This window comes from Crocuta crocuta, unplaced genomic scaffold (assembly GCF_008692635.1).
Source record: "Crocuta crocuta isolate KB4526 unplaced genomic scaffold, BGI_CrCroc_1.0 scaffold6, whole genome shotgun sequence".
Classification (NCBI taxonomy): domain Eukaryota; kingdom Metazoa; phylum Chordata; class Mammalia; order Carnivora; family Hyaenidae; genus Crocuta; species Crocuta crocuta.
Genome location: NW_027531917.1, coordinates 1,615,693 through 1,630,184, shown reverse-complemented (window position 1 = coordinate 1,630,184; position 14,492 = coordinate 1,615,693). Strand labels below are relative to the sequence as shown.

General features: G+C 38.6%; 1 protein-coding gene across 2 annotated transcripts in view; it reads left to right on the top strand.

Moving 5' to 3' along the window:
- The window catches only part of NXPE3 (neurexophilin and PC-esterase domain family member 3), a 42,862-nt gene extending 40,819 nt beyond the window's left edge, over nt 1-2,043 (top strand). For both annotated transcript variants that reach the window (XM_077774851.1, XM_077774852.1), the window contains one exon: nt 654-2,043. In XM_077774851.1, the coding sequence (XP_077630977.1) occupies nt 654-1,204 (551 nt within the window). In that variant the 3' untranslated portion in view covers nt 1,205-2,043. The remainder of the gene's footprint in view (nt 1-653) is intronic.
- The last annotated feature ends 12,449 nt before the right edge of the window (nt 2,044-14,492 follow it).

The window sequence follows — 14,492 nt, the reverse complement described above, 5'->3', positions numbered from 1 at the left end:
ACAAAAGAGAAATACTGACTGATTCCTGGGACCTTCAGAAGACCTCAGAGGAGCTAGACTTTGAAACATAACTTAGATAAAGGGGAGGGAAAAGTGAACTCTAACTCGTGTTATAGTCTCTGTTATTCTTGTGACAGAGATAGACATTCTGTGAGACATTAATATGATTTTCCATACATAGGTGAAATTGAAACTCAAAAGAAACAGGGTTGCTTCTTTCTGTCATGTATTTCAAAAGGTATTTGGTTACTATTATGTTTTTACTTAAAAAGTAGAAGTTTCTAGCCCTTGTCCTGGAATAAATAATATTTATCAGTTAGAACAGTAATGTACAAACACCAAATTGATTTTTAAATATTCAGCAATCAATGCAAACAGGAAGATTTCTTGACCTAATGGTTAGAGGTAAGCAGGTTGTTTTGCTTCTGAGGTACACAGACATACGTATAGAATCTATCACAGATGGTTTAAATAATATGTTAGAATGAAGGTCCATTGAGGCCAGTGAAATAGGTATTCCCTTTTCAGTTGTACCTTTTTACTGTACTTTGATTTTTTTAAAAAAAGTTCTCTTAAGCCACTAAGTAAAAGATGATCATAATATATGTGCTTGTTTTGAACATTTTTATAAATTTGAATTTTCCTCATTTCAGATTTAGTGGAGTTTAACTTGGGTAGTCCCAAGAATGTGGGTCCCTTCCTTGCGGTGGACCAGAAGCACAACATCCTGCTCAAATACCGCTGCCATGGCCCGCCCATCCGTTTTACGACCGTCTTTAGCAATGAGCTCCATTATGTGGCAAATGAGCTGAATGGCATCGTGGGAGGGAAGAACACAGTTGTTGCCATAGCTATATGGTCCCACTTCAGCACCTTCCCTTTGGAAGTGTATATCCGACGGCTCAGGAACATCCGCCGAGCAGTGGTCCAGCTCCTGGATCGAAGCCCTAAGACTGTGATAGTCATCCGGACAGCCAATGCCCAAGAGCTGGGGCCTGAAGTGAGCCTTTTCAATAGTGACTGGTACAACTTCCAGCTGGACACCATCCTCCGGAAGATGTTCTCAGGGGTTGGAGTGTATCTCGTTGATGCCTGGGAGATGACCCTGGCTCATTATTTACCCCACAAACTACATCCGGATGAAGTTATTGTGAAGAACCAACTGGACATGTTCTTGTCCTTTGTGTGCCCCTTGGAGACCTAGCCTGCCCTGGAAGGAACTGGAGGAATCACATTTTCTGCATTGGAGACAGTTTATGGGTGGCTCCATGGAGAGATAGCTGCTATTGAAATGTACAAAATTTCAAAAAGAGCTGGACTTTATATAATGACTTGTAAGGAGCTTAGAAAATGCAAGTTGCATTTATATCTACCTACAGGATTTTTTCCAATCTTTACATAGCCATGGGAGAACCATTATTAACAACATCTACGCACTGTATTGCCCTTGTAACCAAAGATACTAATGAGTGTGTTTGAATTAGCCTCTCCTGAGGGGAGGAATTACTATGTTAAAAATTGAAAAATGTTCTGACCTAAATGGTTGGAAGTGGAGTGTTTGTAGCTTGTGTGGTAAAGGAGATTGTGCTTATCTTTGTGAGTAGCTCAGTTGGTCCATCTTCAGCGTGATAAACTCATGACGCTTATGGTTAGGGGCTCCTGTGACACACTGAAGCCTGCTGGGTCTCAGGAGTTCCTCTTTATTCACCTTTTTGAATTACTTGAAAGGCAAGTATCTTTGGTTAGAATTTTCTAGTGAGAACATTTACAGTGTCCTGCTTTTATCTAGAAAAGCAGCAAAAGGGAAATACGAAGCGGTGTATATGAAATCTGTGTGTTGTGTTGATGTGTGTTGGCCAGTTGTTATTACTTGATTCAGCTAAATTTTACACGATGAATACTTTAAAATAATCACTTTTAGAACTGGAAGGGGGAAATCTATAAATGGAAATTTATTTTTGTGTTCTGAAGTTTGAGGGTTTTAAGAATTGACTTTTATGTACAGAACCCTGTTGTTTATTATAAAGTTGTACAAGTTACTTCCATCAGTTTCAAGTGTTTATTTTTTGGTTGTTAGTTTGAATTGCTTACCAACGTTAGAAATGAAAATCTAATTAGAAATTAGATAGTGAGATCTGTAACAAGTATTTATTTATTTTTTAATTTTTTCAAATGTTTTATTTATTTCTGAGAGAGAGACAGAGACAGAGACAGAGACAGCGTGAGCAGGGGAGGATCAGAGAGAGAGAGAGAGAGAGAGAGATACAGAATCTGAAACAGGCTCCAGGCTCTGAGCTGGCAGTCAGCACAGAGCCCAGCTTGGGTATCGAACCCACAAACTGTGAGATCATGACCTGAGCCGAAGTTGGACGCTTAACCAACTGAGCCACCCAGGCGCCCCTGTAACAAGTACTTCTTGATTGGGACAAAGGTACACACATTCTTTCATGCTTGGAAGTAAAAAACTGCTATTCCTACTGGTTATCTTAAAATAACAGCATTATCAATTTTACTTAACTGTCTTTACCTTATTAATTTTAAACGACTTTAAGTTAATGTGAGACCATTTAGTAAGCACTCTTTTCTTTTTGAGCCAGAATGGATGACAGTCTAGTTTTAGTTATCCCTAAATGGATATATAAAGAGACTGGAGAGGCTTTAGAGATGAAGACCAATGTGTAAAGCATGAAAAAATACACTCTTAGAATGGGTCAAGGAATTTTGAGTTAAAAAATTTTTTTAATGTTTATTTATTTTTGCGGGGAGGGAGGGGCAGAGAGAGAGGGAGACACAGAATCCAAGCAGGCTCCAGGCCCTGAGCTGTCAGCACACAGCCCAGTGTCAGACTTGAACTCATGAATTATAAAATCATGACCTGAGCCAAAGTCAGATGGTCAACCAACTGAGCCACCCAGGCACCTCAAGGAAATTGGAGTTTTAACATAAAGAGTGGGGCAACTGGGTGGCTCAGTCATGAAGCATCCGACTTGGCTCAGATCATGATCACATGGTTCATGAGTTCATGCCCTGCATCAGGTAACCTCGAGGCCTGCTTTGGGTGAGTCCCACTTACCCCATATGGGATTCTCTCTCTCTGCCCCTTGATCACTTACACCCTCTCTCTCAAAACAAAACAAAACAAAAACCAACTTCCTTTCTTAGACTTGAGGGCCACCTTCAAATTTATAAAATACATGGGAAAAGATTTTTTAATTATTTTCTGAGTCTAAGGAGCACCAACAAGTAGTTAAAACATATTAAAATTGCTTAATTTTAATGGTCTTGAAGCTTTAGAGTGTCTGAGAATCACCTGAAATATTTGATAAAAGTATAGGGAATTGTCGAATCAACCTTTGTTACAAGCATCCAGTTATTCTGATGCAATGGTAGTATTCTACACTTTTGAGAAATACCAACTAAGGGAAGAAGGAAGATAGAACTAAGGAAATAATATTACTTGTCTATTATTTCAGGGGCTTAATCTCTAATATTTAATTCTGATCATGATCTAGTACTGTAGGTGATATTAGGTACATTTTATAGAAGAACTTGAGTTTGGATTTGAATGAGGGTATGTGAGAGTGTATAGCCCTTTGCAACCGCAATGTGCCGGACTTTTGTAAAGAGAGATGTTCTTTTTCATGAAAGGACTTTTTGAGCATTTTCTAAAGGATTGCTGGAGGAGTCTGAGGTGTTATCTTCCCAGGAGAATTTCAATTTCCACTGCTTCTCCAGGGCTTTGGAGTCACATTTCTTGTTTGTGCAAATGGTTTCTTGTGATCTTGTCCAGTTTCTGTTACTTTTTGATTTAGTTATAAAAGCTCTTAAAGATTTGATGACATAGTTCCTTGAAGTATTCTGATTCATTTTGTCCCTTTTCTAATTTGTCTTTCCATTCTCTGGTGTGGAAGTTTTAAAAAAAAATGCCTAAGCATGGAGTTTGGAATATTACCTAAATCTTTCCCAGAACAATTAGATACAATATTTTAATTTCTTCTGAGAAGTTTATTTTAGGCTAGTACCACCCATTAGTGACTACTAGCTTGCTAGTAAAATAACATAGTTTGTTTTATATATTTTCTATTAAAAAGGGCATCATTATTTTTAAAAACTAAAATCTAGACAAAGAAAATCTGTGGATAGAATCTATAATTCTGTCATCTGAATGTGTTAGCCTTTTGTGTTAGCCTTTTCTTCCAGGTTTTTTTTCTTAAAAATCCACCTAGCTGTAGTCACAGATAATATGTAATTTGTATCTGTGTTTTTTTATTTAGCATACAAATATTTTTCTTTGTTAAATAGTCTTCATAACTGAATTATAAAAGTCTGCCCAACAGTTCAGCTAATGATGTTATCATTATTAACATAAGTTGGCCATTATGGTTGGACATTTAGGTTTAAAATATTAAGGGCCACTTGGGTGGCTCAGTTGGTTGAGCATCAGACTTTGGCTCAGGTCATGATCTCATGGTTTGTGGGTTCGAGCCCTGCTTTGGGGTCTGTGCTCACAGCTCAGAGCCTGAAGCCTGCTTCAGATTCTGTGTCTCCCTTTCTCTCTGCCCCTCCCTGCTCATGCTCTGTCTCTGTCTCTCTTTCAAAAATAAATAAACATAAAAAAATTTTTTTAATAAAATATTAAAATGGTTAATATATAATTTCATTGAGCTAAACTTCATATGGGTTAAACAATTCATAAGGATTTTTATTTTGGAATGACAGCAGTAATATCGCTTAGTGGATCTCCTTATATTCTAGAACTTGAATGATTGATTTGATGCTACTTGTGAAAGGGAGAATCCATAATAAGGCCCTTCTATGCAAATTATATTTTCTAGACGTTATCTTATTAAGAGTAACCTTTCATTAGCAATACAAAACAGATCTTTGGCGTTCTAATACAATCCATTTTACCATTCAGAACAACCACTATTTTATTAAATACCAATTGACTGACACTTACTGGTTTCAGGTATTAAGTTTCAGATTGATACATTGGGATGTTTAACAAGAATATATCCATGTTACATGCCAGAAGTGAGTCTGTTTCTGGGCCCTATTAAAGGAAAAAGCAATTAGAGAGGCACAGGGAAATTAACACCACCCCCCTCCAATTCTGAGAGTGCTCAGAATTACCTTTGGGTTAATTCAGTTTATTAACATTAGCTAGTTGCTTATGCTAGAAATTCCATTTTTTAAAAAAAGTTTAATGTTTTTATTTATTTTTGAGAGAGAGACAGAGGGCAAGCTGAGGAGGGGCAGAGAGGGAGACACAGAATCTGAAGCAGGCTCCAGCTAGAAATTCCACTTTAAGTGTACTCATTCTCTTGTGTTAAGCATTATTCTCTTGTCTAGAGTGCAGTTCTCAGTGCCCTTAGAATGCCTGACTTTTCAATGTACACTAAATAGGACTTCGAAGGTGTTCCTTTTCTCTTTGAAAGTGAGACCACAGTTCTTGAGTACTAGGAGCACCTAGGAATTCTGGGAACCTTGGAGAGGGGGTGGAAGATAAGAGAGTTGCTGCAGGCAGAAGTTTATTGGATACAAAAGGTAGAAAAGCACAAAGTGAACTAGACCAAGTACAGTTTACCCTGTCTTTTGAAAGTGCATTTACATTTTAACTTTTTAAAAATGTGAATTTAAGTATAATATTCTGCTTTATAATATTCTCTATTAAATGAGAAGTCAGACTTCTTTTAAGAAGGACCTTCCATTAAAGTTTTAAGGACCTTCTGGTGTTTAGCTCCAGATGCGGATTCCTATCGGAGAATCAGACATTTCCTGTCTGATTATAAAGCTGAGTAGTAACGCTGCTGGCGGAAAGGGCAGCAAGCAACACAGGGAGCACAGCTGTGAAGTGTCCCAGAAGGAAAAGGAGTCACAGTGAAACCAAATGTCATAGGCAAAATCCTTTAAGTGTTGTGCAATAATTCATTCTCTGTTCAACCCCCTCTACCCTCTGCCCCTGCCCGGGTGAAAGTTAACGTGATCTTCTTGTTACAGATCCACTACTTTGTATAGGTCTCAGATCGTCCTTTGTCTTTCAAGTTACGCGATCGCGATACTCCTTTTTGATTGCCATATTTTGAAGTGCCGTGTCGTAGAAAGGATCTACCTGCTCCCAACCTCTCCTCCGCCCCCATCTTGAAGCCAGATAGAAAAAGCTAAATAAGAAGAGGGGAATCAAATGAGGAGGGAACGCCAGTGCCCGGCGTGGATTCACTGAGAGTTTAAAAAGACATCTCTAAGAAAAATGTTTTGTTTTCAGATTTGCTTCTGATTCCTCTGCGGGACTCCAGTCCAGCTCTTGGAGCCGGCCCTCTCGGGGAATGTCCGGGACTCGGGTTGGTACCTTTTTGGCTTGGGAATTTCCAGTATGCAGAAAAAAATCCACAAACCTAGTGCTCGTTGCCCCCTCCCCGCCTCCTCAGCCCCTCCTCTGTGCCCACGCAACTTCTTTCGAACGACAGTTTGTATTCTGTATTTTAGAAAATAGGTCCTTAGCTTCCCCCGCCCCCATTTAGAGTGATGAAGAGAAAGCGCACGCTATAAAGGGGGACAGGGAGAGGGGCTGGCCTCCTCTTGCCATGAGGTCAGACGCTGAGTTTTAGAGAAAAAGGCTGCTTAACTGCTGCTGCTTATCATGTAACCTCAAAAGGAAACTGATCATCTTTCTCATGCTCTCACGTACTTGGGTTATTATCGCTGATTACAGCTGGAAACAATTGATTTGCCTTTACGTATTTCTATGACTTGGCTCTTCAAACACAAAGGTATATTTTTATTATTTGATATTTGGTATGAAAAAGTATCTTAAATGCTAAGCTTTTATTTTTCTTTTCCCATATTCAGATTCTTTCCTTTGAAATCACTCTCTGATATTTGGGCGATCATATTTGGTTTGGGGTAAAATATTGGGGGGCAGGTTTTTGAGGAAAGAAAATCAGGGATGTTTCTATACGTTTCGTAATGGCCAGGAATCACATCTGTTTGCCTTGAAAGCTCAGGAAGGACTAAGATGCTGGTGGAGGGGTGGATAGGATGCCTGATGGAAGTGTCATAAATCTGATGTAACAATTTATCTTTAGTCTGTGACGTTGAACCATGATATCCCAAGGCAGAAATCACCCAGGAGGTATGAGTGTGGATTTAGAAGTATATTTTCTCACTTAATGCCCTCATTAACTCTTATGTTAACCCTGTAAAATTAAAGTATTACAAGACAATTTTGTGAATGAAGGAAACTCTGAAGTTTGATGACTTGGCTGGACCCCCAGACTTATAACAATCTGTATAAAGAATTTGAAGGAATTTTGTGTGAATGAAAACACATTTCTAGGTAGGGTGGATTAGAGATTCTCTCCATGGGGATTAATGCATTAATAAACTGACTATCGGGTAGGTGTGTCCCAAAGAGGATGACGTTTATTATGTACATATTAAGCACTTGATAATAATATATATTCCCCTACTCTAAATCTGCCATTGAAAGAAATACATTATCTGGGCAGGTGAAATCTATTTTGCCTCTCTCACATAGTAGATTGTTTGGACAATAAAAGGACAGAAACATTTGCAAGGCTTATTCTCTACCCTCAATAATCTCTGATAGAGGAGTGGATCAAGCACACAGATCATCTAAATATGCAGATAACCCTGAATCTTTATTTGGCTTCAGGATACAGTGTATGATCCATCATCCCCTCTCCATTTTGCTTAGACACAGTTGGGCAGGGTCCAGGTGAAGCACCCTGGGACCACAGAAGAGTCAGTCTGGGGTGAGTAGCACAAGAAATCAGTGCACAGCACATATAATGTCAAATGTTTTGCAGCATCCTTTCCAGCATGGAAATGGTGACCGTGGTCAGCATAATTTAGTTGCTCCAATGCAGACTTTTCCTGACTGAGGGAATGGAGGCAAACCTTTCTCATACTTGGGACTGAAAGAAGTCCTGCTCTCAGAAAGCAAAAGAAACCCTCTCAGAAGTTAAAGAGCCATGGAGAGCACTGCTGAGGGGGAAGATTTTCTATTGTTCTGAGACCCTCAATGAATTGTACCTGAGAAAACCATTTCCCTTTGGCTCATAGCTGACTGATGTGGTGGCCTCTTGATTTCTCCCTTGCAGGTTAACAGGAAGATCAGGAGGCTGAACGTTACCTTTTGGCTTTCTTGGCCTGATGCTGAACGCCTGAGGGTGAGAAAGGCGGATATTCCCAACCTAGTGGGGTGTAGATGTTACCTGGGCCTTGGCTGATGTCGTCAAAATGGGCAGTAGGATGTTTTCTAAAATTTATAAGATTCTTAGATCTCTTAAATCAATCATTTTTTTGAATTTGCCTCAAAGTTACTGTGAATTTTACTTATAGGAATTTTACTGTGATTTCTTGTGAACCAAGGTTTTTTGGTGGTTTAGAATGCTTTTAACACATTTGAATTTCCACTGTTTTCTATGAGAGGAGGACACATGCATGTGTCTAAGAGGGGAATTCAGCTCTCTGCTGACTAGCAGTTTCAGAGTTATGTAATCTTTAACAGGCTCAGAGAGTATCATGCCTCCTATGGTTTTGGTGAAGCCACTCATTAAAGCTAGCATATGTGGTTTCTTATTAAAGCACTTCCTGTTCCTTTAATTTGTGACTGTGAGGTAAAACACTTTCCTTCCAAATCTAGTCAATGAAAATACTGCTCCTTTGTGGGGAGTTAGCAATAGGGAATTAACATTTATTAAACGTTTGTTTTGGAAGTTGACCAGCAAGATCTCATTTAGCCTTCATAGTAGCATCTGAGGTAGACATAATTAGCTGTATTTTATAGGTGGGGAAATTGAGGGTCAGAGGGATTAAGCAATTGGTTCAAGATCCCCTAGGCAGTAAATAGGAGAGCTTGGATTTGAATCTGACGGGGTTATCTCTATAGCTTGCACCCTTGCCACCAGGCCATTGGGATACTAGCAGAGTACAATGGGGAGAAGTCAACCTCTTTCCAGGGCTCTGATTTTCCCAGGGTCCCTCTCTTTCTCTAGCTCACACCTGGCTACCTACCCCCTACTTCCTGTTCAGATTTAACTGAGAAAGTTGCCGTTGATAACCACATAAGCCTTCATATTTTAAGAAGACCGTAAGAAAATCTTTCGTACCCCCCAGAGTAAAGAAATCTGGTAGAACTGATGAGATTGGTTGGGTTAGTGGATGAGTTGGACTGTGCCATTTTTGGGCACAACACTCAGATTACAGAGAAAAAGGAATCCTGTCCTTTGCTTACCTTGCCCCTCAAAGAACATTTCTGTGCTAAGAACCCAAGGCTTGGAAGAGTACTGCTAGTCACAGCTCTGGAGAAGGGATTCTCCCAGGGCCCATTGCCCTTGCTTCTGAAGGGGAGCTGTGGATGCCTAACAAACCCATCCAAACCCACCCTACCATCCCTGTTAATGTACAGTAAGTTAGTAACCACCTGAATTACCTTATTTCAGAGTAGCCCCCAGGATAGAAATTTGCCTGTTCCGTATCTGTTGATTTTCTAACAGTTTTGTATGATGATTTCCTAGTTTGCGTTTCCTATGGGCTCTATATAGGAAGAGTGGAGTAATTAATCTACTGGGTTAAAAAAATGAAACACTCTGATGAATTAAGGAAGAATTTTGATAGACATCTTTTAAAGCAGTTTTTCTCAAACTTTAATATGCATAAGAATTATCTGGAGATCTTGTTGAACTACAGGTTCTGTGTCAGTAGGTCTAAGGCGGAGCTTATCATTCAGCATTTTTAACAAGTTCCCATGTGATAATAGGCTGGCCCAAGGTCCACACTTTGAGTAGCAAAATTATAAGTCTCCTTAAAGTCTATAGTTAGAAACTATAGAATGTTTCTTTAAAATTTATATATATCATTTTCACCACGTAGAAAAGTAAATTGTTAATGGTTATGTTAAACAGCAGTGGCAATGCCACATTTCTTTTTCTTTTTTTTAAATTTTATTTAAATCCAAGTTAGTTAACATACAGTGTTTTAATGGTTTCAGGGATAGAATTTAGTGATTCATCACTTACGTATAATACCCAGTGCTCATCCCAACAAGTGCCCTCCTTAATGCCCATCACCCATTTAGCCCATTCTGCCACCCAACAACCCTCTAGCAACCCTCAGTTTGTTCACTGTATTTAAGAGTCTCTTATGGTTTGCCTCCCTCTCTGTTTTTATCTTATTTTTCCTTCCATTCCCCTATGTTCATCTGTTGTGTTTCTTAAATTCCACATATGAGTGAAATAATGATATTTGCCTTTCTCTGACTGTCTTATTTTGCTTAGCACAATACATTCTAGTTCCATCCATATTATTGCAAATGGCAAAATTTAAACTTTTTGATTGCCAAGCAATATTCCGTTGTGTATATATTACATCTTCTTTATCCATTCATTAGTCAATGGACATTTGGGCTCTTTCCATAATTTGGCTATTGTTGATAGTGCTGCTATAAACATTGGGGTGCAGGTGCCCCTTCAAATCAGTAATACTGCATTCTATACATGATACCAAATATCTGAATTAAACTTCTGTGAAATTTTGTTCATCACCTAAGTGTTTATACAATGGCAACTTCCAGATGTTTGAAGATACTAAAAATGATTTCCTCACTTTTTGTTCAGAAGTTTAGTAGTGTGCAGACACTTTTAATATTGCTGTGAGACTTTTGGACACATTTTAGCATCCGTTAGTATGTGTGCATCCCCAGTCCTGTGATTATGTCAGTCAAATTTGCTCTTTGCTATGGCACCCATTTTTTTGAGTGGCTAACACTGTAAATCATGCCTTCTCGAAGAGGGTGATACTGTCCCCAAGAGGGCAAAATTTATTCTTGGAGGAGGGAAATATCTTAGGTATTATAGTGGTTTGTGGCCTTCTAAAGGACCATAACAGTACATAAACAGTTATATAGTGTATCTGCAGTTCTAAACTTTCATCAGAGGACAGTTAGGGAAGAAATGTCTAAAAAGTCTCCTTAGGGGGTGTGATAATGAAAGCAAGGTTGTATACACATCTGTAAATGCTCTACATATACTTAGTCAAATGGAGTCAAAAAGATTTTTCTCTGACTTATTCTCTGTTTGTGTCTGGTTTTGTGTCTGCATCATTGCCATAGATTTTTAAAGTATCTACTTCCAGAAAAGGGGTGATTTCTGATATTTCCCCCCATATTTCTTTATTTCAGAAATATTTTCTTCTGTTATACCCTTAATGTTTAAAAATTAAAAAAAAAAAAACATTTATTCATTTTTTGAGAGACAGAGAGAGACAGAGTATGAGCGGGGGAGGGGCACAGAGAGGGAGACACAGAATCTGAAGCAGGTTCCAGGCTCTAAGTTGTCAGCACAGAGCCTGATGCGGGGCTCAAACCCAACTGTGAGATCATGGCCTGAGCTGAAGTTGGCCACTTAACCAACTGAGCCACCCAGGCACCCCTATCCTTAAATGTTTTTAATATTTTAAGAAATTGTGATAAAATACATATGTCATAAAATTTGCCATCTTGGCTATTTTTAAGTGTATACTGCAACGGCGTTAAGTAATTCACATTGTTGTCTAACCATCACTATGATTCATCTTTAGAAAATTTTCATCTTCTTAGACTGAAAATCCACATCCACTGAATAATAATTCCCATTCCCCCCATCCTCAGCTCTTGGCAACCATCATTATACTTTATGTCTCTATGAAGTGAAGTTGACAACTCTAAGTGCTTCATGTAGGTGGAATCATACAGTATTTGTCCTTTTGTGACTGGCTTATTTCACTTAGGATAATGTCTTCAAAGTTCATCCATGTAGTAGGATGTGTCAAAAATTCCTTCTTTATACGACTGAATAATATTCCATTGTATGGATATACCCCATTTTGTTTATCCATTCATTCCTCAATGACCAGTTGACTTGCTTCTACCTTTTGGCTAAATAATGCTGCTATGAATGAAGGCTGTATGGGTGTACAAGAATCTGTTTGAGTTCCTGCTTTCAATTCTTTTGGGTAATACCTAGACGTGGAATTGCTAGATCATATGGTAATTCTATGTTTAATAGTTTGAGGAACTGCTATAACGTTTTCTATAGCACCAGGACAATTGCTTTTTAACTCATTTTGCGCAGTATTTGGCAGAGTGTAGTGAAAAAGTGTTTATATCGTGAATATATGACAGAAAATGATATGAAGATCAGAGTAAATAATCTGCTGAATGATTCACCACCATGACTATTAAAACAAATCAACCTCTCCTACACATTCACCCTATGTACTATAATGTACACACTTATAAACAAATGCATGGCTGGGAATAACTCATATGGGAATTGAGGTAATGTATTTAGATTCCATATGGGTCAGATCCTTTTGAAAATGTACACCCCTTGCCATGGATTCCCACATTTAAAAGAAACCTAGAGAAACTAGTGGGATGTTCAAGGATCAGAGCTACAGTGGTGATCCACAGATGCAAATGAAGATTGACTGAACTGAGAACACCTTAAGTATGGGAATTGTGTGCCTTCAGATTTTCCTCCTCCTCTTCTTCTCCACTTTCTCTCTCACCTTTGCAACATAAGCCCATGGACACTTTATGAGTTTTGGTTCAACACAAAATGAGAAAAAAAAAACCCAGAATAACCCAGAATGATAAAAAAAGGTAAATTTTAAATTATTTTCTAATCTGTGAAATACTATTTTGAACACTGTAATAAGTTTCTATTTCATACCGTGGTCAAGGGTAAAGGAGATGGGTTTAATTAGGGAAGACAAGGTTTGGAGGAAATAAAAAATGATCACTGGGCAAGACTACTGAATTTTCCCTTGGCATCTTTTACTATCATGACAGATGAGCTGAAACTCTCTGAAGGTGGTAGACACTGATATATATCATGGACCTTCCCAGACCTCCTGCTCTGTGCTGAAGTTTCATATCTTTTAAACAGGCAATCAAAACAGTCTTGTTTATCTGTGGAATTGAATACCATCCAGCATTAAGATAAGAAAGGGACACAACACTAATGTCAAAATCTAGGGATGGTGCCAGACTCCAGCCAGCCAAAGTGTTTGTAGCAAACAGATGGGGAAATGTGTGGTGATAATAATGTTGAAGGACATCCTCTCTCCATCTCATACCTCAATTATGTTTGTGCATTATCCACATTTCATGGTGGTTCATTTGGGGAGACCTCTTTTAAAATGCAGATAGCCTTTGGGAAAGATTACTGTTTATGTCTTGGTGTGAATTAATTTTGAAATGCCTTCTTGAAGTTTTACTGGAAGGGAAGCGCATGGAGACTGCCCTGATTAGTCTGCAGACCTGTGATGAGATGCAGTGATAAGTGCAGCACAGGGAATGGAATGTGAAGGCTAAAATCAAAGTCGATGCCTCCCATACTCTTACCTGGCTTCCATGTTTCTGTTCATGGTACTACCACTCTATCAATCTTAAGGTGTTAGAGTTACTTCTGACTCTCTCCTATCATTGATGTTTCCATTCTGTTGCCAATTCTATAGATTTTATGTCTGAAATATTTCTCTAAACAATTCCTCACTTTCTATTCCCATAGGCACCCCCTTGTTTTATCCTTTAGGACCTGTCACCTTGACTACTGCAGGCTGTCCATCCTGATCACCTTCATTCAGCTGCTGCTTTGTCTTTCCTAAAACATGGCTTTGGTCCTGATTTTCCCAGTTCAAAAATCCTGAATGGCTCCCCATGGCTTATCACATGAACTCTAATGTTTTCAGTGGCATCAAGATTCTGTAGTCAAGTCCAGAATTGATGCCATGATTCTCTTCCATAGTCTCTTCAAGTTTGGCTGGTGGTCCAAAGAGGCCAGGTGCTTAACAATCAAGTATTAAATGGACCTTTGAATAATGGATAATGATTATAATTGTCATCATTGAATATATATTGTGTGCCCGGAGTTGTCCTAGGCTTATCATGTACACTACCTCATTTAACCTACATACTGACTGAGTGCAGTTAATACTTCCATTTTATGGATCAGAAAACAGTCTTAGAGAAGTTAATCAAAGCTACATGATTGTTAAGTGGATGGAGCTGGGATTTGAACCCAGTTTGTTTGGCTTCAAAACTCTATCCTTTTAAGCAAGGGATGAAGAATATCAAGCAATATTTCTAGCTTAGATACAAGTTAGGGACAAGAATTAGTGTGCTGTTTTCCAAGATTATGCCTAAGGACTGCATCTTGAGTAGTAAATGGAAGAATGATGAGATAATTCTAGGGCTGCCATAGCACAATTTCACAAACACGTATAAACTGGGATATTACTATCTAAATCAGATTGCTAAAATCACACAAGATAATATACAAAGTATATGATACATCCTTGACATTTTAGTTCCTTTCTCATTCCCACAGTTATATTATGGTCATTGAGTAAATCTCTACCTATTTGTGTGTGTATGGTTGGGAGGACCAGGGTGGGGTAGATTACATATTGGACCAAAACCTGCC